The sequence below is a fragment of the Entelurus aequoreus genome, linkage group LG08 (genome assembly GCF_033978785.1).
Source record: "Entelurus aequoreus isolate RoL-2023_Sb linkage group LG08, RoL_Eaeq_v1.1, whole genome shotgun sequence".
Classification (NCBI taxonomy): domain Eukaryota; kingdom Metazoa; phylum Chordata; class Actinopteri; order Syngnathiformes; family Syngnathidae; genus Entelurus; species Entelurus aequoreus.
Window position 1 is genome coordinate 1,751,070 of NC_084738.1, and position 23,259 is coordinate 1,774,328.

General features: G+C 41.2%; 1 protein-coding gene across 1 annotated transcript; it reads left to right on the forward strand.

Moving 5' to 3' along the window:
- Positions 1 to 260: 260 nt before the first annotated feature.
- On the forward strand, positions 261 to 21,415 carry LOC133655296 (suppressor APC domain-containing protein 2-like). Its single transcript, XM_062055310.1, has 6 exons — positions 261 to 1,279; positions 12,804 to 12,937; positions 16,666 to 16,812; positions 16,897 to 16,998; positions 20,152 to 20,265; positions 20,346 to 21,415. Exons 1-6 carry the CDS (start codon positions 505 to 507, stop codon positions 20,472 to 20,474), a joined length of 1,401 nt encoding a protein of 466 aa, XP_061911294.1. The 5' UTR covers positions 261 to 504; the 3' UTR covers positions 20,475 to 21,415.
- The last annotated feature ends 1,844 nt before the right edge of the window (positions 21,416 to 23,259 follow it).

The window sequence follows — 23,259 nt, forward strand, 5'->3', positions numbered from 1 at the left end:
TTATTTTGTTTTTAATGAATACTTGGGCCTACTAAGCTACTGCATTTTAATGTTGGTCATTGTGGTGGTAATTTGTGAAAAAGTTCAAAAACCACTGCCATAGAGATATGAATAACGTCCCAGTATGAGTCATAAACAAAAGCACACTGCGCACAACTCAAACTGGACCCTACTTCAGCTCTCCACCAATCAGCACTCGGCTCTTGCGCGTCTCGTCCAATCAGCGAGCTCGGAGCGCGGTTTGAAGGGCGGTGCTGCTGCCACAGTGGATCCAGAGGAGGAACCAGGAATGTTCGGAGGGAGTTTCACTAGCGAGCTGTGACTGAGCCACGACGCTGTAAAAATATGATTTTAATCCAAAATATGACGTATTATATGTAATAATATGTGTTTTGTTTAAATTAAGTAAGGGTTTGTTTTTTTGTATTCCGTTTGTAGCTAGTGACTGGCAACATAAAAGTTAGCTGGTTGGTAATTTTGGCTAGCTCGGAAATAATCAATAGTATGGCTTTGATAGCCGCGGAGCATGGCTGCAAAATGAACGGAACATCGGTGATTTATGGCCGAGTAGGGCCAAGAAAAGACGGCTTCCACGGGAAGGCGGACGCCTTCAAGAATGGACAACCAAAAGAGGGGGAGTATTCAACAGATGGGCTCCCCAAAGCGTTCCTGCACAGCCTGAGGACCCTGTTTGACATCCTGGATGACGCCGGCAAAGGGTACGTCCACATATCCGAGATAGAGAGCCGCTGGCAGGGCGCGGACACCCGGGAGCTGCCCGGCGGTGTGTTGATCTGCCTGCGCCGGGTCACCCCTCCGCACGGCTGCCTGACATTCGAACGCTTTGTCGCGGGGCTCCGCTACTCCATGCTCAACCCGGAGAACCACCTGAAAGCCCAGGCGGCCGTGCACCCTCAGCAGACCCAGAAGCCTGCACCGTTGTCCGCATGCAGCGTCGCGGCCAGGGTGGAGAATAAGGTCCGTCCGCTGGGGCCGAGCAATGTGACCAACATCCAGCCTCACCGTTCGTCGATGAGCCGGGCCAGGCCGGAGGAAGGAGGTGGCTATCCGGCGTGTGGACCGGCGAGGTACGGTGCCGGGTACGAGAGGCCCGGGCGGAGCTTAGAGCGCATTCCTGCCGCTCTGGAGGGCGGCGGTGTCGGTGGAGGATGTTACCGGATGGAGCCAGGTCATGTCTCCAAGGCATCACAGCCCCAGCAGACCCGGGTCAGGTCCATTGAGTCTCTGGCCCTGGAATCACCTCAACTCCAGGGAACAAGTATGTGCAATCTAACACTTTTAAGAAATGAAACTTCATAATATCTTATTACCTTCCATACAACGTTTATGTCATATTGTTATTTTCAGTAAATACAACAATGACCTTTTTGATTCACTTTCATAGATTACATTTTTTAATATGCTAAAAAAATGATATATTGCACTGTCCTGCATATAGTGGCAGCCCAAAACACTTAAAAGTCCAAATCTGGACAAGCAAAACTGTGTATGACAATAGTATGTGTCAAAAGTTGTTTGCTGAAATGTTTTTGTTGTGAGCGATCCATTTGATCATCATCATCATGCAAAACTGACTTTATGTAAACTGCAAACTTTGCCTACTCAAATTCTTTGGTACCGGTTTATTTGGATCCACTGATCCAAGCTCCAAACAAAATCAAAGTATGCACTCAATAGCCTCCAATGTAAATTCAAACAGTCTGTTCCAGGCTCACACGGTCACCATTCTAGAACATTCCGAGCTGGGACGTTTATTTACCTAAACGGCAAACAAGACGGGGTAGAATTGGAAGCAGGTGATAGTTACTGTCTCTGAAATAGGACAAGTCACTCTTTTTTTAATCTTAACTAATGATTTGGCTGGAAGAAAGCATAAATGAAAACACAACCAAACCAATTTTGTTGAAGTGCTAAGGGGCTAAAGTGTAAACTGACTAATCGGCATATTAAAGGGTCCCTCTAATGCTGACAACATTGGCACTTATTTCATTGCTCTGGACCAAAAAATATGTCTACAAGTAAGATTCCCCTCAAAAGAAACAGTAGGGATGTTAGGCTTGTTTTCTAACGAGTTTCAGCACATTCGGGAGAGCCAGCTTTTAGCTCCAAAATGTAGGCAGGCAGAGGTCACCTACAGAAGACCGGAGGCAATTGACATCATATGTGTTTTGATTTGATTTTTATTAAGGATCCCCATTAGCTAATTGCCACAACAACCCACTAGTCTTCCTGGGGTCCACAAACTCAATACAATTACAAGTAAAAGCATATAATTATAACTGCACAATACAGAAAAAAATAAAAGCATGAATAAGAAAACAAGCAAACAATTTACAGTCACAGAATAATAATTACCATATAAATATAACTACACAATATAAAACCAAACAAAATCATCAACAATCAAACTAATTTAAAGACTCAGATAAAATATTACTTTCTTTTTAAAAACCTGTTTACTCTCAATGCCGGTGAGAATTCGAGGCAGGTTATTCCAGAGCGATACAGATCTAAAAATAAAAGATTTCTGCAAAGCGTTCTTCCTAGGACGAGGGAGTACAAAATGCCCCTCACTAGACGCCCTGGTATTATGATTATGTATAGTGCTACTGTGAACTATTTGGGCCATGAGAAAAGCAGGAGTTTTACTACCGGTTACTGATTTGAACAATATTAGAGTATTAGCTGACAACCTGTTCTGCACTGTTAGCCAGGAAAGAGAAGCATGCATTTGGTTTACATTGGTTCTTAGTGAACAACCCAGAACCAGCCTTGCTGCCCTATTCTGGACAATCTGGAGCTTACTGATCTCACCACTTGCAGCATTGATTGATTGATTGAGACTTTTATTAGTAGGTTGCACAGTGAAGTACATATTCCGTACAATTGACCACTAAATGGTAACACCCGAATAAGTTTTTCAACTTGTTTAAGACGGGGTCCACTTAAATTGATTCATGATACAGATATATACTATCATATATACTATCATCATAATACAGTCATCACACAAGATAATCACAATGAATTATTTACATTATTTACAATCAGGGGTGTGGAGGGGGGTTAGGATATGGACATCAAGTAGTGGACACAGAGAGAGAGAGATCAGAAGGCATAAGAAAAAGTATCTGCATTTGATTGTTTACATGTGATTGTTAGCAATCCGGGGAGGGTGTTAGTTTAGGGTTGTAGCTGCCTGGAGGTGAACTTTTATTGCGGTTTTGAAGGAGGATAGAGATGCCCTTTCTTTTATACCTGTTGGGAGCGCATTCCACATTGATGTGGCATAGAAAGAGAATGAGTTAAGACCTTTGTTAGTTCGGAATTTGGGTTTAACATGGTTAGTGGAGCTCCCCCTGTGTTGTGGTTATGGCGGTCATTTACGTTAAGGAAGTAGTTTGACATGTACTTCGGTATCAGGGAGGTGTAGCGGATTTTATAGACTAGGCTCAGTGCTAGTTGTTTAACTCTGTCCTCCACCTTGAGCCAGCCCACTTTAGAGAAGTGGGTAGGAGTGAGGTGGGATCTGGGGTGGAGGTCTAGCAGTAACCTGACCAGCTTTTTCTGAGATGTTTGGAGTTTAGATTTGAGGGTTTTGGAGGTGCTAGGGTACCAGGAGGTGCATGCGTAATCGAAAAAGATTATGCCCAGACTGTAGAACAATAGTCCAGATGACACAAGACTAAACTCTTAACAATCTGACAAAGAAGAGGTGGATCAACAAGAGCAGCACATTTCCTGGAAATACCAACAGACCTACCCATCTTTGTAACTATATCACTGATATGATTTGACCAGGATAGAGTGCAGTCCAGCATCACTCCAAGGAGCTTGGCACTTCTGACCTGTTGAACTGTTGAAATACCTAACTTTGGGTCACAAGATAACCCTTGCCTAGTCCCCAATACAATACTTTTTGTTTTTGAGATGTTAAGGACAAGTCTGTTACATACTGTCCAGTCATGCACAGCTTTTAGTTCCTCACTCAATACTACATTAAGTACACTGCATGAGGGTGCAGCATGATATAAGGTTGCATCATCAGCATAAAGAACCAATTTGGCACGCCCGGTAGCTCAAGGTAAATTATTGGTGAATATAGAAACAAATAAAGGTCCCAGGCAACTTCCCTGTGGAACACCACAATCTAAACTTCTGCTATTAGACAAGCTGTCATTAAGATACACCTGTTGTGATCTTGAGGACAAATAACTCTGTATCCACATTAGAGCCGAAGTATTAAAACCATAACATTTAAGTTTCTCAATTAAAAGAGAGTGGTCAATCACGTCAAATGCAGCACTAAAATCTAACAGCACAGCTCCAACCAACATAGAATTATCCACAGCATTAAGCCAATCGTCGGTCATTTGTATAAGAGCAGTGGACGTAGAGTGGACTGTTCTATATGCATGTTGAGAATCAGTTGCTAGCCCATTTGATTGAAAGTAAGCTTGAATATGTGCATACACACATTTCTCCAGTATTTTACATAAACCAGGTAGGATGCTTATCAGAATCAGAATCAGAATCAGAATTGTTTTATTGCCATTGTTTGAGAACGGGTTCACAAACTAGGAATTTTTCTTGGTGCAATCGTGCAACATAAAACACATATAACACAGATTTGGTAATAACAAGAGCTGTAACTGAGCTATCAGATCTTGTTATAGACTTAGAAGGAATTCAAAGGAGCTACTGTTAGGAGTTATTGTTCATGTGCCTGATGGCCGAGGGGAAAAAACTGTTCAGGTGGCGGGAGGTGTGGGTCTGGATGGACCGTAGTCTCCTGCCTGAGGGGAGAATAGTGTGTGTCCAGGGTGAGAAGAGTCAGCTGTGATTGGTCTAGAATTGCCCTCATTGAAAGCCAATTTGATATCCTTATGGAGAGGAGTAACCTTTGCCACCTTCCATATCTTTGGACACAGGCCCACTTGTAAACATTTATTAAAAATATGACAAACAGGCACTGATATGATACCAGCAGTCATTCTCAGTAACTTACTATCCAGGTTGTCTATACCAGCTACTTTGTTGTCCGGAAGAGAGTGTAGTAACCTCTCAACCTCACTGACTTCAACCTGATGGAAATTGAATTCACACCTCTTATTATCCATTATAATATTCCTAATGAGGTCAGCTGATTTGTTGTTATTGGATATATGCATACCATGCCTTAATTGAGATACCTTGTCAACATAATAGTTATTAAAATTATTTGCAATGTCACATGGCTTAGTGAGTACCAACCCATTTGATTCCACAAAAGGTGTACAGACATTGTTCTTTCTACCCTTGATTTCATTCAAAACATTTCATATGTTTTTGCTATCATATCTCACATCATATAACCTCTGTTTGTAATATTCCCTTTTTTTCAGTTTGTTTAACTTTGTGACCTGGTTTCTTAAGGAACAGTACTCATGCCTGTCATCAATTAAACCTGAGTTGACTGAGGCTTTTTTAGCCATGTCTCTTTCTGTCATTAAACTCCTAAGTCCATTATCAATCCATGGGGCAGACTTAGTTTTGACTGAAAACTTTTTCAAAGGGGCATGCTTGTCCACAACACTCATGTACATTAACATAAATAAATCCAGTGCAGCCTCAGGGTCTTCCTAACTGCACACCTCGTTGGTAACATATTCATCCCGAATCACCTTATTTTCGCACAGAATTGGAAGGAACTAGAAAATATGTTTGCCAGATGCATTATTGCAAGTTGTAGCAATACAACTAAAGAAGGATTAGCCTGCATACATTTCCATGTTATGGCAATGTGAGGAAAGTATGGGCCTTTCCAGCCAAAATGACTCGCCCTAAATTGGGCGGACCAAGCGAGAGGAGTGTAATTTTCGTCCATCATTTTAATGATATTGTCTTCGAGGAAGGGTTTTTGTCTGAGTTGGGATGGAAATTTTTTTATAAAAGATTCAATTCTAATGCGATCTCTAAAATCACGGGAGAAAGAAGAGCAGACACGTTGATTAAAAACGGGAGTAAAGAAGGTAAGCTGATTTTGCGGCCTCTCCTTTTGAAGTTTTCCTCATGCTTGAGGAAATGCAGAAGCAGCATGAGGAAACACAGTCAAGGTGTCTACAGAAATGTTCATAGACGAGCAGGGAAGTCCCAAAATAGCGATTGTTTTATATTTATTTTTTGCTCATAACCACATAAATTTTGAAGTAATCGTGGACCAGGGCGATAAAAACTGATTTCTCACTATTGGCTCTGATATCAATCATTTAGGTTTTGCCCTTAAAGTCTTCCTGTGTCCAGGCACTTATTTCCTTAGTTTGTAAACAATAAAGACAAAGGATTTTTTTTAATCGTAAAACTATCGATCTAACCACTGTGGTATTGACCTGGTACTGTACCACTTGGTATATTTACTGTTGATACAGTATTTGTACCAAACCGCCCACCTTTGTTTACATTCAAGTGCTCTAGCTTGTGATTAGCGGTTAGCGTACCTTCCAAGTTCAGCTATTCCTCGTCCTCCCGGAATGATAACCTGTAAGAAACATAGTTGAACTGCCGCCATGGAGCCAAGGATTAGTGATTTAGAAGCTGCACTGTGGAGGGACTTCAGCCGCTAGCGGGGACGCTGCATTGCGTTGAGGGCGCGTTCGTTTGTCTGTTGCTGTCAGATTTGTAGGACACAGCGAGAATGTGTCATCAACATGCATTATCGGGACCAGAGATGGCCGATAATATCGGACTGCCAATATTATCGTCCGATAAATGCTTTAAAATGTAATATTGGAAATTATCGGTATCGGTTTCAAAATTATCGGTATCGGTTTCAAAAAGTAAAATTTATGACTTTTTAAAACGCCGCTGTTTACACGGACGTAGGGAGAAGTACAGAGCGCCAATAAACCTTAAAGGCACTGCCTTTGCGTGCCGGCCCAGTCACATAATATCTACGGCTTTTCACACACACAAGTGAATGCAAGGCATACTTGGTCAACAGCCATACAGGTCACACTGAGGGTACCGTATAAACAACTTTAACACTGTTACAAATATGCGCCACACTGTGAACGCACACCAAACAAGAATGACAAACACATTTCGGGAGAACATCCGCACCGTAACACAACATAAACACAACAGAACAAATACCCAGAACCTCTTGCAGCACTAACTCTTCCGGGACGCTACAATATACACCCCGCCCACCTCAACCTCCTCATGCTCTCTCAGGGAGAGCATATCCCAAATTCCAAGCTGCTGTTTTGAGGCATGTTAAAAAAAAAAAAAGCACTTTGTGACTTCAATAATAAATATGGCAGTGCCATGTTGGCATTTTTTTCCATTACTTGAGTTGACTTATTTGGAAAATCTTGTTACATTGTTTCATGCATCCAGCGGGGCATCACAACATAATTAGGCATAATAATGTGTTAATTCCACGACTGTATATATCGGTATCGGTTGATATCGGAATCGGTAATTAAGAGTTGGAAAATATCGAAATATCGGATATCGGCAAAAAAGCCTTTATTGGACATTTCTAATCGGGACACACCGATAGTAGTAAAAGCTTTATTGTTGGCCAAATTTATATAATTTATGTTGTCTACTGCGAAACCCTAATGTTTATTATTGTCAAGTGATTTAACTTCTGACATATTGTACTGAGCAGCCAGGATATAGACACATGTTGCTATTAAGTTCCATTTCTGATTTTATGCTTGTTATCACTCTTTCGACTTGTTATCATTGGTACACTTCAATGGTGTCTTATAAAAAGGCTTTAAAAAGGCAAAGGACACTTGAGGGCTACATATGGCGGCATATTCCCCCTAATTTGTATTGGGTATTTAAAAAATGTAAGGTTCCACTTTTTATTATTGACGTTTTTCAAAATAAGTCTCCATTTACAACTTATTGTTTTACAACACTTAAATGAGGCTACTCTTCAGCTTTATGTGGCTGGCTGAGTAATGGCCGCTGTTAAACCCAGGTCAGGTCATAGGTCACGTCTGAGATGTATCTTCCCTCCTTCGAGGAAATCCTTGCCGTGACCCTCCAACTGCTTGACTTGTGATGGTCAATTCTTCCCCGGTGTGACAATATTTGCTATATAGCTCATTATCTCACTTGTGCGTGAGCTCCAGCGCTGTGTGTCTCGCTGGCTCGCTGTCACGCACACTCAAGTCCTGATGAGTCTCTCTGAGTTAAGGTCTGATCTCTGCACAGCCAGCCTTGCGTTGCCTGAAGCTATGCGGGTGACGCTCACTTGCTCACGCTTACTGCACTTGTTTGAAAAGTTGTTCAAGTTTTCCACGCAGCATTAAACATTGGTTGAGTTTGGTTTGTTTGTGTCATATTTTTTGCTGTGCATCGCAGCTACTACCTGGGAGGTTACTCTGTTACTGAGTTTAGGCTTCCAGTGGACATAAATCACATATGTTGGCTGTCGTCATACTTTTGGCTATTTAGTGCGGGCAGACAAGAGCGCCAGTTGTCCTAGGTTGTAATCTCTCACATGCAGCCAAACTCCGGTTGGATTAGTGCAGATTACAGCACGCAGGGCAGACCTCGCTAAGTCATGGCAGGGAATTCACTTTCTCTTAGACAAAGTGGCAACACATCATCATCCATGATTTAGAAGAAAATGAAAATGCTGATTATCGGTCCTGCGAGACACCGACATCTATTTAATAATACCACTTTAACATTTGACAACCAATCAATTACACAAGGCGACTCTGTAAAGAATCTGGGTATTATCTTCGACCCAACTCTCTCGTTTGAGTCACACATTAAGAGTGTTACTAAAACGGCCTTCTTTCATCTGCGTAATATCGCTAAAATTCGTTCCATTTTGTCCACTAGCGACACTGAGATCATTATTCATGCGTTCGTTACGTCTCGTCTCGATTACTGTAACGTATTATTTTCGGGTCTCCCTATGTCTAGCATTAAAAGATTACAGTTGGTACAAAATGCGGCTGCTAGACTTTTTTAAATTTCTTGTACCGGTACCGGTCCGTGGACCAATTGGTACCGGGCTGTGGCCCGGTGGTTGGGGACCACTGAGTAGGTCGGCGAGATATGACGGAGAAAGGTTATGGATAGCTTTGAAAGTGAGGAGAATTATTTTAAATTGGATACAGTGTATGATGGGTAGCCAATGGAGTTCTTGCAGAACAGGGGTGATGGGCTGGATTCAAGGGGTTTTGGTAATTATCCGGGCTGCAGAGTTCTGGAGAAGCTGAAGTTTGTGAAGTGACTTGTGATGGAGACCAAACAGGAGTGAGTTGCAGTGGTCCAGGTGAGAGGTGACAAGGCTATGGACCAGTATGGCAGCAGTATGTGGGGTTAGGGATGGGGCGAAGTCGATTAATGTTGCGTAGATGAAAGTAAGCAGACCGGGTAATGTTGTTTATGTGAGCTTGAAAAGAGAATGTGCTGTCGTGGATGACACCCAGACTCTTAACTTGGGAGGAGGGTGAGACGGAGGAATTGCTGAGAGTAACGGACAAGCTGTTGGTTTTGGCTGGAATGTTTTTTGTACCTTCATTTATGATTTCGGTTTTATGACTACTGAGTTGGAGGAAATTGGATGAGAACCACAGTTAGAGTTCACTGAGGCAGTCTGTAAGGGAGGAAGAGAAGCAGTTGGTTTGGTTGAGATGTAGAGCTGGGTGTCATCCGCATAACCGTGACAATGTATTTGAAATTTACGGAAAATATTGCCAAGGGGAAGAATGTAGATGATAAAAAGCAGAGGACCAAGAACAGAGCCCTGGGGCACACCAGAGGAAACGGGAGACGGAGGGGATTTGAATGAACGGAGTTGAACAAACTGAGTGCGGTGGGATGTTAGGAAATAATAACAAAAAGGCAGTTCAGGTAATATGTAACGCTGGCTATTAGGGTTACACAATTCGTGAAAAAAGTTTTTTCCGTCTGGTGCTGTACACAACAATTATTTTACACAGGAGAGAACAAATGCCTACAAACTAAGGATGTTCCGATCATGCATGAGTGAGACTGGCCGATTGCAATACCGATCACATGTGTTTACTGTACATTTTTCTATTCATGGTGAATGCTTCAGTTTAACAATATCAATGAAATTTTAAACTAGTTCCTCATTCTCTTTTATTACATACAATTGTTTGATCAAAACAAAGCCAACAGTAAACTATACCTAAACAAACGCAACAATTTTCTTGTACTCTTTTAAATCATTAGTTTTTTTCCCTAAGTCCTCCTGTGTCCAGGGAATTATTCTTTAAGTTTGTAAACATCACCAAAAACTAAAAATTACTTTAGAAAATAAAAATGTCAACTTAATCACTCTAGTATCAATCATATACTAATACTACCCTTGGTATTGACACCACTAATTTACGAATTGGTCTTACATGTTGTGTACTGACTGTAAAAATGCTGACACGCCAACAGTTAATTGTTATATTATTCTCCCTCTAGACTTTGATTCATCTGTTAATTTCTTGTAGGGCTGGGTGATATGGACGAAAAAGTATATCTCAATATATTTTTACTTAAACTCGATATTCAATATATATCTCCATATATTTTTCGGTGAAAGTATGCATATAAAGATATTCTTTTTTGAGTGATATTCAGTGAAATCGAAGTGAATGACAACTGTTCTGTAAACAGTCAGTGGCACTTTTATTAACCCAGTTAGTCAAGATGGGTATTAACTGCACAGAAAATTAAGTGTTTAAGTAGTACAGAATTACATAACATAAATAAAATAGAAAAATATTATTTCTACATAGAATAAATAACATAGCTGTGCAAATAATACAACCTATATCTAACTCAGATAAAAAAAAAAAAATTTGCAGGCAGGCACTTTGTGATTTCCCTTCCTGGTTCGATGACCCGCCCTATCTTGTCTCTGATTGGCCTGTCCTTAACCAATCGTGACTCATCATAGTACCAACCAATCATGGATGTCCTTATAGTGCAAGCAGTCTTGGAAGGAGGAAGGGGAGGGGTTTAGTAGCCCATGGAGGGGCTGCGGGGGGAGAACAAGGAACACAACAAATAAGCGGTGTTTGGTAATTTTAACGTGAAATAAATTATATAGGGATGTCCGATAAATGCTTTAAAATGTAATATCGGAAAATATCGGTTTCATAATTATCGGTATCAGTTTCAAAAAGTTAAATTTATGACTTTTTAAGACGCCGCTGTGTACACGGACGTAGGGAGAAGTACAGAGCGCCAATAAACCTTAAAGGCACTTCCTTTGCGTGCCGGCCCAGTCACATAATATCTACGGCTTATCACACACACAAGTGAATGCAAGGCATACTTGGTCAACAGCCATACAGGTCACACTAAGGGTGACCGTATAAACAACTTTAAGACTGTTACAAATTTGCGCCACACTGTGAACCCACACCAAACAAGAATGACAAACACATTTCGGGAGAACATCCGCACCGTAACACAACATAAACACAACAGAACAAATACCCAGAACCCCTTGCAGCACTAACTCTTCCGGGACGCTACAATATACGCTATTCCCCCTCACCCCCTCCCCCAACCCCGCCCACCTCAACCTCCTCATAGTCTCTCTCAGGGAGAGCATGTCCCAAATTCCAAGCTGCTGTTTTGAGGCATGTTAAAAAATATAATGCACTTTGTGACTTCAATAATAAATATGGCAGTGCCATTTTTTTCCATAACTTGAGACGATTTATTTTGGAAAACCTTGTTACATTGTTTAATGCATCCAGCGGGGCATCACAACAAAATTAGGCATAATAATGTGTTAATTCCACGACTGTATATATTGGTATCGGTTGATATGGGTATCGATAATTAAGAGTTGGACAATATTGGAATATCGGATATCGGCAAAAAAGCCATTATCGGACATCTCTACTTAAGATACTAAGAAATGCAGTTTATTTGCTGTAACGCAGTTGATTATTATTTGCATAGATGTGTATGGAGGCGCATAAATAGCTGCTGGCCGCTTGTCAGCCTGGGACTACAAATGAATACACTGTCAGCAACAGGGGATCTGCTTTAAAATGCATTAATTAGCAATGGCGATCACATACTTTTTCACAAAACTCGTCCAATACTGATCAGTGGGCAATCGATCGGCACATCTGTAGTCTCCAAGATTAAATTCAAAACATTGATGTCCCATCACAAAAATAAAAAGTTTAAATTGAGTAAGGGACTCGAGCAATGAACTAATATGAGGGAGTTTAAGAGATAGTGCATGCATATTGTGTTTTTAAAGTAAATGGAAGAAGAAGAAAGCTGAAAACCGCAATATCTGATATTTATTTATTATCTAGCCATTATTTATTATATATTCAGTATTTTGCTTTTAGTCATACAATGTTTTGTCATGACTAAATAAGTAGTCTCTTAGTACACAATCGTATTTCCTTCTAGAAAACGGTAGGGTAGCCTTTAAGAAGCTATTCTTCCTACGACTCCTTTTCATGTTGACTTGTGCAGGTGTAACTGTGTCAAATATGATCAAACCAAACCATATAAATATAATTGAGTTGTTTGTTCTGCTGGACTTGTACTGGGTGTGTCAGGTCAAACCGATTTAAAAGTGCTGAGTGTTTATTTAAGCCTCTTTAGTCAGCTACGTATTTCAAAAATGCAGGAATGTTTTCAGCTACATCTGTGGGTTCAAAGTAAATAGCTCCCTCATGTGGTGAACACTGAAACCAACTGCGTTTCATTGCCTCTGCAAAAGTACCAGGAACAGTTAATAGCAACTTTACTTCTCTTGTTTGTCCCAGGCGTCACCAAACCGAATTTGCCCAGATCCCAGAGCGAGTCGGCGACTGGATTCACGGGAGGCCCCAGGCGACACGGGCGCACCCGGGATGAGCAGAGGCGGCACACCATATCCAACGGAGTGGATTATGAAATGGTGGGTGTGCAATTCCTGCAATATCCATCTCTTTCTTCATTTGAATGTCACGTATAGAGTTTAATTCAACATTTCTGACTCCACAGAGTGCATCAAATCTCTTTATGGAGCTCATTTTCCCTGAGAAAAAGAAGCTGCCTAAACATTTTGATTATAGGTCCTCCTTAGGCCACATCCTCCATGACACACATCATGCTAGATATGCTTAAATCCAAGGTGGTATTCACGTTTATACAGTTTGGAGTTGGGAAAAAAAATATGCATTAAAATTATTATATAATCAAAATATCACTTGCTTAATAATTGTACACACAGTATTTTTGTTTTAACAAAAAATAGAGGCACTTTTCTGTTGTGTACGTGTAAAGCTCCCTATGGATTGTGGCCAAAATGCTCCGTAATACATTCTAGCATACATGTAATACAGATATTGTTTTAGTTTTATCATTATTAAATGCTAAATTACTTATGACCAATTAATTACGAAGAAGTTTTTCTGGATTTAATCAATGTTGTTCGCATTTTGCCGACCTGTCCTTGACAGTCCCATAAAGGTGTGTGCCGAATTTTTAAAAACTTTTTCCAGCGAGGGCCCCATATAGAACAAGTAAAGGATGCGGTGCCACTTTGATACATTTTGTACATTAAAGATACTAAACCAATACAATGTAGGTCAATAAATAAATGCTACACTAGTTGAACACAGTGTACTTGAACAGGCCATGCTTCCCAGTGTAGAGAGTACAATTGTTAAATACCAACTACGATGGACAGGGGATGTCGTACGGATGAATGATGACAGACTGCCAAAACAGATGTTGTACTGTCAGCTAAATGAAGGGAAAATAAATGTTGGTGGGCAGAGAAAACGCTACAAGGATTGCTTCAAGAAGACATTGAAACAATGTGAAATAGATACTACATACTGGGAAGACCTAGCAAAAGACAGAATAACATGGAGAGCTGCAGTCAGTGAAGGAGTGACAAAGTATGAGGAGAAAAGAACATCTATGATACTTGAAAAAAGGAGAAGGAGACTGGAAAGAAGAGTCATGCCAAAATGTATATTACCACCTGGTCTGATCTGTCCCATATTTGGCAGAAACTTCAAAGCTCGTATTGGCTTGTACAGTCACTACAGAGCACATCATTCTTAAGGACGATGGACCCCTATCTTCTAACAAGAAGAGGAGCCAGCAAGCAAAGTTGAACACAACATCCATATTTTAGCTTTGTGGTATTGCTAACAAAGCAAATTAGTTTAATATCTGATAGATATTGAGATATTTATTTTCTTATTATTCCAGCCAAATAAATTATGTTTGAGGGCTTTATCACACACCCAAAAACTTACCATATCTTGCAAGAAATGTGTACATACAGTAAAGGCCAAACGTTTGGACACACCTTCTCATTCAATGGTTTTCTTTATTTTCATGACTATTTACATAGTAGATTGTCACTGAAGTCATCAACACTATGAATGAAAACATGTGGAGTCATGTACTTAACAAAAAAAAAGGTGAAATCACTGAAAACATGTTTTATATTCTAGTGTCTTCAAAATAGCCATCCTTTGCTCTGATTACTGTTTTGCACACTCTTGGCATTCTCTCGATGAGTTTATAAATGATAAATGATAAATGGGTTGTACTTGTATAGCGCTTTTCTACCTTCAAGGTACTCAAAGCGCTTTGACAGTATTTCCACATTCAAGCACATTTCAGGTGACTACCTCTTGAAGCTCATCGAGAGAATGCCAAGAGTGTGCAAAGCAGTAATCAGAGCAAAGGGTGGCTATTTTGAAGAAATTAGAATACAAAACATGTTTTCAGTTATTTCACCTTTTTTTGTTAAGTACATAACTCCACATGTGTTCATTCATAGTTTTGACGCCTTCAGTGACAACCTACAATGTAAATAGTCTTGAAAATAAAGAAAACGCATTGAATAAGAAGGTGTGTTTTTTTATTTATTTTGTGTGTATTGCTCTAACCCGGGATGTTTATTTTGTCTTTAGAATGTGTCAAAAATGAGCTACAATCCGCAAATGACCGCCGGGCCGCAATTTAAACCCGCTTGAGTTCCACAAAGTGACACAAAATGTTTTGTAGCACGCTTTATGCTGTTTAGGAAGTTCCAAGTCAATCCGGTTTGTGGGGCAGTCAAAGTTTGGGGTTAACAACAGTGCCATCATGTGGTGTGTTTGTCAGTGAAGTAAAAGCACACGCAACACGCTGGGGGGGCGTGTGCATGTTGTGCCACATTTGGACTCTTTTGTGTGCAGTGGTTTAGAGGCAGAGGAGTCGGCTTACTTTTTCTTGTGTGTTTGAGTGCAGTTGTTGACGTTATGGTGTTTCGTCAAACAGAAACTAGCGGGATAGAACAGAAAAATAAGTATATTTAGTTTCCTGACATACTTTTCTATTGGCTAGCCCATCCCCCTCCCACCCTCTTCCCCTCGCACCATCCCCTTTCGGAGCTCACGCCCGCCTCTGCTCCGTGTCTCCCCCCCTTTTGCTTCTACCATTTTACTCACCTTCACTAAAAGCTGTCCGATCTTCTTCCTCTCCTTTTTTGTCATCGCCTTCATCCCTCTCTTTCGCGCCACGTTCGGCCTCTGCGTTCTAAGAGTCTGACCGACACGCCTCCCACTCCTCCTCCTCCTATTCCTCTTCTTCCCTCCCTCCCCGTCCCTCCTCTCCTCCCCCTTCCCCTCCGTCCCTCCCACCGAGGCCGACTAGGCCCGCGGCTGCCCCGATGATAGCGAGCCGGGTTGGGCCCAGGGGCCAGGTGGACGTAGAGGAGTCGGTTGGGCGACCAGCTTGGACGGCAGTGTGGGCCGCGTACACGACGGTCTTCATCCCCCTCAGCAGCAGCCTCTACAGCGGCAAGGCTCTGCAGTTTTTCCTGTGGGTGAGTAGTTGGGGATTGAAGGAGCAACTTCAGGCTGGATCTTGGATGCGTTCATTTGGAAAGCAAAATAAAAGTTGTTGTTTTGTCATTTGGATACTTTTATAGCATCTGACTAATATGTTCTCTCTAATCCTTTCGCCCCCTTTGTGTCGGAGCTTATTTATGGCCTGCACTTGTAGCTCTTTCATGCTTTTGCAGGCTAGCGTTTAAAAAAGGTTATGTTGTACATTGTTGCAAACAGTTGTGGTGTTATTGTGTTTGTGTGTATTCATGCACCAGCTGGGGGGGGGGGCTACAACACCAATGGACATGCGCTGACTTTTCCATCACCTTTCAGCCTTCTGTTTTTAAACACAGCCTGACTCCGCCCACCATGAATGCCTTATTTAGGCACGAGCACAGTTAAACCTTCCACTTGTCTAAAGAACATCACTCAGCAAAGGGGAATGTAGTCAGCTGTGTGTGTGTATGTAAGGATGACACATCAAGTGGTTGAATGCCAGCGATGAGGCCAGGACTGTGAGCACGCACGGACAGCCTGGTCAGCACAACTCTTTGCAGAGCCACACAGTTGAAGTGAGTTGGCTGTTTACCCCATTCTTTGCTTGCTGCACGGTTACCATGACGCCGGCTCCTGTCTGTGTGTCCCAGCACAATTGGACTCTCGGGCGTTTTTGTCCGTGCCGGCACAAAAAAAAGATGCAAGATGCCCCTTGCGACGGCAACTCTGACCTTGTAGTCTGTTTTTCAAATCCACTTTTAGACTGTTTGCTAAGCGACATTTTGTCCTCTTTCCTTTTTGTGCCACGCAGCTGAAGCAAATGAAAGAGCTGGAGCAGGAGAAAGACTCCCTGCTGGCGGGCCTGGAGGTGGTGGAGCGGGCCCGGGACTGGTACCAGGGCCAGATCCACAATGTCACGGAGAGACAGCGGCAGGTTGGACAGAATTCCCAGTGCACGGTGGGGAAAAGAGCATAACTCAGTAGTAGTGCACTAGTAGTGCAGTGTACTTTCCACTATATCCACCTTGTTATCTATTTTTAGGACTTTTTCACTGAAGCCAACCAAAGTCGTATCAACGTTCTCATTCCCAAACTACAAGAAGTCAACCGCTGCCTCAATGACCTCATTTGCTGCACTGGAATGGTGAGATTGAACCTACTACATGCGTGTCAAACTCCTTTTTATTGAGGGCCACATCGCAGTAATGACTGCCTTCACAGGGACGCTTTTTAAAAAAATAATTTAAATTAAGCATGCGGGTAATAACCTGTTATTAATCATGATTAATTGAAATTAAGTTATGATTAATCTGATATAATTTCATCTAATATAAATATATAACCACCTCATGATATTACACAATTGCCAATGCATTTGATTATTAGATTTTTTATGTACAAATTGATGGATACCTTGCTTTAAATTCATAAGTAAAGGTGACAAGCAGATATTTAACTATTTATCTTTATCTTCGCAAACATATTTTTGTGTTACAGTATTTAGTAATATAATATTTGGCATGATCAGATAATAGTAAAGTTTAAAAATATGCATTCTTTTCTGTCAAACTTGAAGGAATAAAATCATTTTTTGCAGGCCTTCACACGGGCCATATCTGGCCCCCAGGCCTTGAGTTTGATACTATACTGTATAATCTGTGTTGGCGCTAGGAACTTTCAAAATAGGGTCCCAGGGACCCAATCAAGTCATAAAAATGGGGTCCCACAGTAAATTTTTGGGGTCCCATTTTTTTAATAACCATTTTGAAAACAGATGATAAATGTATGCATTATCCTGTTATATCTCAAATAAACGTTACTGGGCAAGTTAGGAGAGGGAGCGCTAGCATGTGCAGGAGTGTTAATAGCCTGGTGGATGTCCGGTTGGCTTTGATGAAAACATAAATAAAGAGTTGTAACAAATCGACGGCCTTGTCATTCCGACCAAAGAGCGGAACTGTAGGGACCCCCTGCCGGGTAAAGTGGAGGGTGTTACCCCTGACATTACATTGGCCCTGGAGGGAACGTCTCCCCTACGCTCCTCGACTGCGGTCTGGGAGCCGACAAGCAGAAAAGGTGTAACATGATGTTTCTTGGTGCCTGATGAGGCTGTATCTTTGAAAATCAGTGCACCCGGTCGTAAAGGTGTTCTTTTTATTAGCCCTTCTTTCCATCTTCATAAGTGAGCCATTTGCTGAAAAAGTGGTTCCTGAAGCCACGTTTCATTAATGCTTCGCTTCTAGAGTTTATTGCTCGCCATGACGAAAACAATAACACGTGGGAATCCTAATACCGGAAATTCGGTATTTGTGATTGTTAAAACTTACGGTGAATCAAAATTTAAGAAATTGTACGGGAAAGTTCATTACTTTGAAGTCGACCAATAAAAACGCAATAAACGGGGACGGAAATTTGACTCGGCAAATATAAACAAAACAAAACACCGGCGGAAAGTGATAATCGATAAAAAAAACAAGTAAACCGGAGTTTTGACCCGGAGAAAGCAGGGTCGTTAAAAAAAAAAAAAAGTGCGTCCCTGGGACGCGGGGACTTCCGGAAGCGCGCGTCCTTTCTGATTTCAATGCGTAAAAAGTAGGGCTGGGCAACGATTAAAAATTTTAATCATAATTAATCGCACTATTTCTCCGATTAATCACAATTAATTGCATTGAATACGCAAAACCCAAAAATTAATTCAAAAGTAGTATGTAGTGCACCTTTATTGGAATATTCTCCCATATGAACAAAAGCGCCAAAACATTTGTTGTGCAAACACAATTTCAATCAGTTAACAGTAGCAGTTAAATAGCATATTTTATGAAAATCAACTCAAAAAATGTCAATACAAACATTGAAGTTTATTGCCACTGCCAGGGTATTTAAGTTATCCTGTTTGTTATGGAAAATAAATATAATCTACATACAAATCCCTGAGCCACAATCATAACATCCGAACAGGCAATTTCTGAGGTAACAGCAGAAACATTTTCCTCTAATTTTCCTTTCCATAATGCCTCACCTCTGTTTTCATTATAGACAGAACATGTGAATGCAGCACCCACTTTTCATCAATATAATGCACTGTAACTCCGAGGTAATTATGCTTACCGATTGATGTCCAGTAGTCCCCACTGAGAGCAACTACAGCTGCACGTTGTAAAGTTGTCACTTTTACAGTCCTCTCCTTTTCATACAACTTGTGTATTCTTGGTGCGATGGTGCGTCTTGATGGCGGCTCATACGTGCTGTCACTTGTTGCGATTCGCACAATGTTTCTCAGGCCGGCGTCTTCCACAACACTAATGGCCCTACAGTCTGTAACCATCCACTTCGCTATGGCAATTGTTAGCTTTTCTTGCTCTCGTTTATCTATACTTCTCCCGCACGCTGCATTTAACGTAGTCTGCCGAAGCCTGGCTCCTCTTTCTGCTTTGTTGAATGGTTTGCTCGCATCAATAGCGTGCTTCGCGTTAAGGTGATATTTTAGGCCGGAAGTACTCCTGTGATAAGAAAATTCAGCTTGGCAGTGGCTACAAACGACTTTGCTTCTGTCAAATCCGCCGCCTGGAAGTACTTTATAATGAAAATGACCCTGTAAAAGTTCTGTTGAGTTACCCTTCTTCTCCATGCTTGTTTTGTTTTCTTCCGCGTTCTCCTTCCTTTTCCGCAGGAGCCAGCAATAGGCGTTAACAAAATAAAAGCATGTAAACAACCTACGCAAATGTGCGATAAAAAAATTGTCGGCGTTAAAAGATTGATGCGTTAACTCGAAATTAACGCATTAACTTGCCCATTCCTAGTAAAAAGACACAAAAAGTGTGTTAACGCCAACAGTGATAATAAATAACCTCCTCATGCTCTCTCAGGGAGAGCCTGTCCCAAATTCCAAGCTGCTGTTTTGAAGCATGTTCAAAAAAAATAATGCACTTTGTGACTTCAATAATAAATATGGCAGTGCCATGTTGGCATTTTTTTCCATAATTTGAGTTGATCTATTTTGGAAAACCTTGTTACATTGTTTAATGCATCCAGCGGGGCATCACAACAAAATTAGGCATAATAATGTGTTAATTCCACGACTGTATATATCGGTATCGGTTGATATCGGAATCGGTAATTAAGAGTTGGACAATATCGGAATATCGGATATCGGCAAAAAAGCCATTATCGGACATCTCTATCATGGAACATAATGTGCTCATAAGTTGAGGTAATACTCGATGTGATAATGATGACATAAAATGGAAAGAACATCAGGATCTGATTTTCTTTGAATGCTTTTTCTTTGTTTGGTCAGTCATCGTTCCCCTCCAGCGGTGCCCAGACACACTCCACAAGCTCGCAGCCTCCGGTTCCAGCTCCCCCACAAGCCATCCTGCGACTGAAGGACCAGAACCGACTCCTTACGCAGGTCTCGCAAAATCTACGCCATCGGCACTGTGTGACGTTTGCATTTCGTCGCGTGTTTAACCCCCAACCCGCTCTGCGTAGGAGGTGACGGACAAGAGCGAGCGCATCGCCCAGCTGGAGCAGGAGAAGTCGGCCCTGATAAAGCAGCTTTTCGAGGCCCGCGCCCGCAGCGTTCAGGACACCAGCACCATGGACTCCACCTTCATCTGACTCCCGCGGGAGATGCAGAGCCAAACATTCGTAAGACTGAAGCCGTTTGTCGCCGCCCCTCGTTTACCCGACTGAGCCTTTGGCGCCGGTGCACCTTTGTGACACGTAAACACACCTTTTGACTGCAACTTATAACCTCTCCAGTGCACACAAGCACGTCGCCACAGAGACACTCCAACTCTTCAGCTTTCTTGACTTCCTGCTGCTCAAACTACCACTTTTACAAATAAAAAAAGCTAAAGGACAATTTGGGGAAGAGGTTCTCATGGAATAAAACGCCATATTTTTACAGTTAAATTACCTAAAAAAAAAAAGGGCCACACCTTTTTGTTTGATCCCTGCATCTAACTCACAAAATACACAGAGAACTTTTTACAGTATTTCCTTTCCTATCATGTGAATCCTCCCCCCTTTGTGTTGTATTTTAAATACTAAGATTTTTTAAAATAATATAGCTGCATGTTACTTTGTGTTAAAAAGATCTTACATGAGTTTTGCAATGTTATCGTACGATGGTAAGGGAGAGGAGGTCAGTTAGCCTATCAAGCCAACGCGAACCTGAAGGGTGGACAAGACAGGTTTCGAAAGTTTGCATGTGGGGAAAAGTCGACAAACTAAAGCTCTTCTTGGATTTTTCGTTCTAAATGTGACTATTGATCGTCTGAAGAGCTTATGAGCACGTCAAACATGTAGCCATCCACACATTTACACATTACTAGTTCGTGGCTGGGCGTATAAAGAAATAATAATCGATTGTAGGTGTTTACAGGAAGTGTATGGTACTGCTCGAGGGTGGGGGGGTCTGCATATAACATAGTTATATAGCGTTGAATGTTGTGTTTTACTGCTGCTTTAAGTATTTCATGTGAGTGAAACTCTTCCCCCGTCTCCTTTCTATTACAGGTACTTTGAATGAAATGTCAATAAATATGAACAAACAGGGTGAACAAGCTTCTTTATTCACATTGGAACCAAAGCAGCTTGATTTGTAGCACTGGATGAGCTGCAGCAGCTTGAGAACAATGAACAATGATGCCTGCTGAGCTAACTTCAGGTACTTTTTAAGTAGGGCTGTCAAGTTAACTCGCATTAATCATGTATAAACGCAGATTAATCATGCAATTTTTTTGGGAGCGCACTGTGGTTGGTTACCTGAAAGGCGGCGTTGGATGCTATGAATTAGGAGACAAATAGTTGCAAATTTGGCTTCAAAATACACTCCAATGGGACTTTGAATGACAACCCGGGTCATTTCCCCATATTGCATCAATTAATTATCCAATCGCAGCACAACATGTTTAACCTCTTAAGGCCCAAGCTGTTTGTTTACATGATTTTTTTATTTCTCCTTGCTATTTGGGATTATTGGACCCTAATTAGAATAAAAACTAAAAATCATCTTTTTATATGATGTACTTAGTCCACAAGTACACAAATGTGTACTTCATGTGTAGTGACATGCTAATTGTTATTTGTACACTTTTATTCCCCCAAATTCCATTGTATGTTATACTCTTCTGACACCACCAGATGGCAGTATTAGTGTCCATATGTCGGCATAAGACCCCCAATTCAGTAGTGTACACAATTTTGGAAATAAGAGCTAAAAGGTGCTGTCCACGCATGTGGCCACTAAGCCTTTAGAGCAGTGGTTCTTAACCTGGGTTCGATCGAACTGTAGGTGTTCGGTGAGTCGGGCTCAGGGGTTCGGCGGAGGTCAAGACACACCCGACTCATCGTGTAAATAAAAACTTCTCCCCATCGGCGTATTACGGATACGGCAAGAGCAGAAGTCAGACTGATTTGCAGGTGTGTAATTTGTTGTGAGTTTATGCACTGTGTTGGTTTTGTTGTTTGAACAAGGTGATGTTCATGCACGGTTCATTTTGTGCACCAGTAAAAAAACATGGTAACACTTTAGTATGGGGAACATATTCACCATTAATTAGTTGCTTGTTAACATGCAAATTAGTAACATATTGGCTCTTAACTAGTCATTATTAAGTACTTATTAATGGCCTTATTATAACCCTAACCTCTAACCCTGGCCCTAACCCTAACCAAATAACTCTAAATTAAGTCTTTGTTACTTAGAATATGTTCCCCTTATGTCCAAAAAACTCTAATTTAAGTCTTTGTTACTTAGAATATGTTCCCCATACTAAAGTATTACCAAAAACATAACTTTGTCTTGAATTAAAAAAAAAAAAAACATTTTATTTTTCACTAAAGAAGGGTTCGGTGAATGCGCATATGAAACTGGTGGGGTTTCGTACCTCCAACAAGGTTGAGAACCACTGCTTGAGAGGTTAAAATAGCATCTAAAAAGCCAGGCAGTCTCTAGCAAGAACGTTACCAGTCCATCAACAACAAGCTGCGTAGTATAATCGTGACATTGTTGCCAACAAAAGTACCGCAGATAAGTTAAGCACTACTTTAGTTGCAATTGTGATTAATCCAAATTAAGCTGATTAAAAGAATAATCAATTGACGACACTAGTTTTAAGTCAAGATACTTACTTACCGTATTTTTCGGAGTATAAGTCGCACCGGCTGAAGATGCATAATAAAGAAGGAAAAAAACATATATAAGTCGCACTGGAGTGTAAGTCCCATTTTTTGGGGAAATTTATTTGATAAAACCCAACCTGCCTGGTATGTGAACGTAACATATTATGGTAAGAGTCATTCAAATAACTATAACATATAGAACATGCTATACGTTTACCAAACAATCTGTCATTCCTAATCGCTAAATCCGATGAAATCTTATACGTCTAGTCTC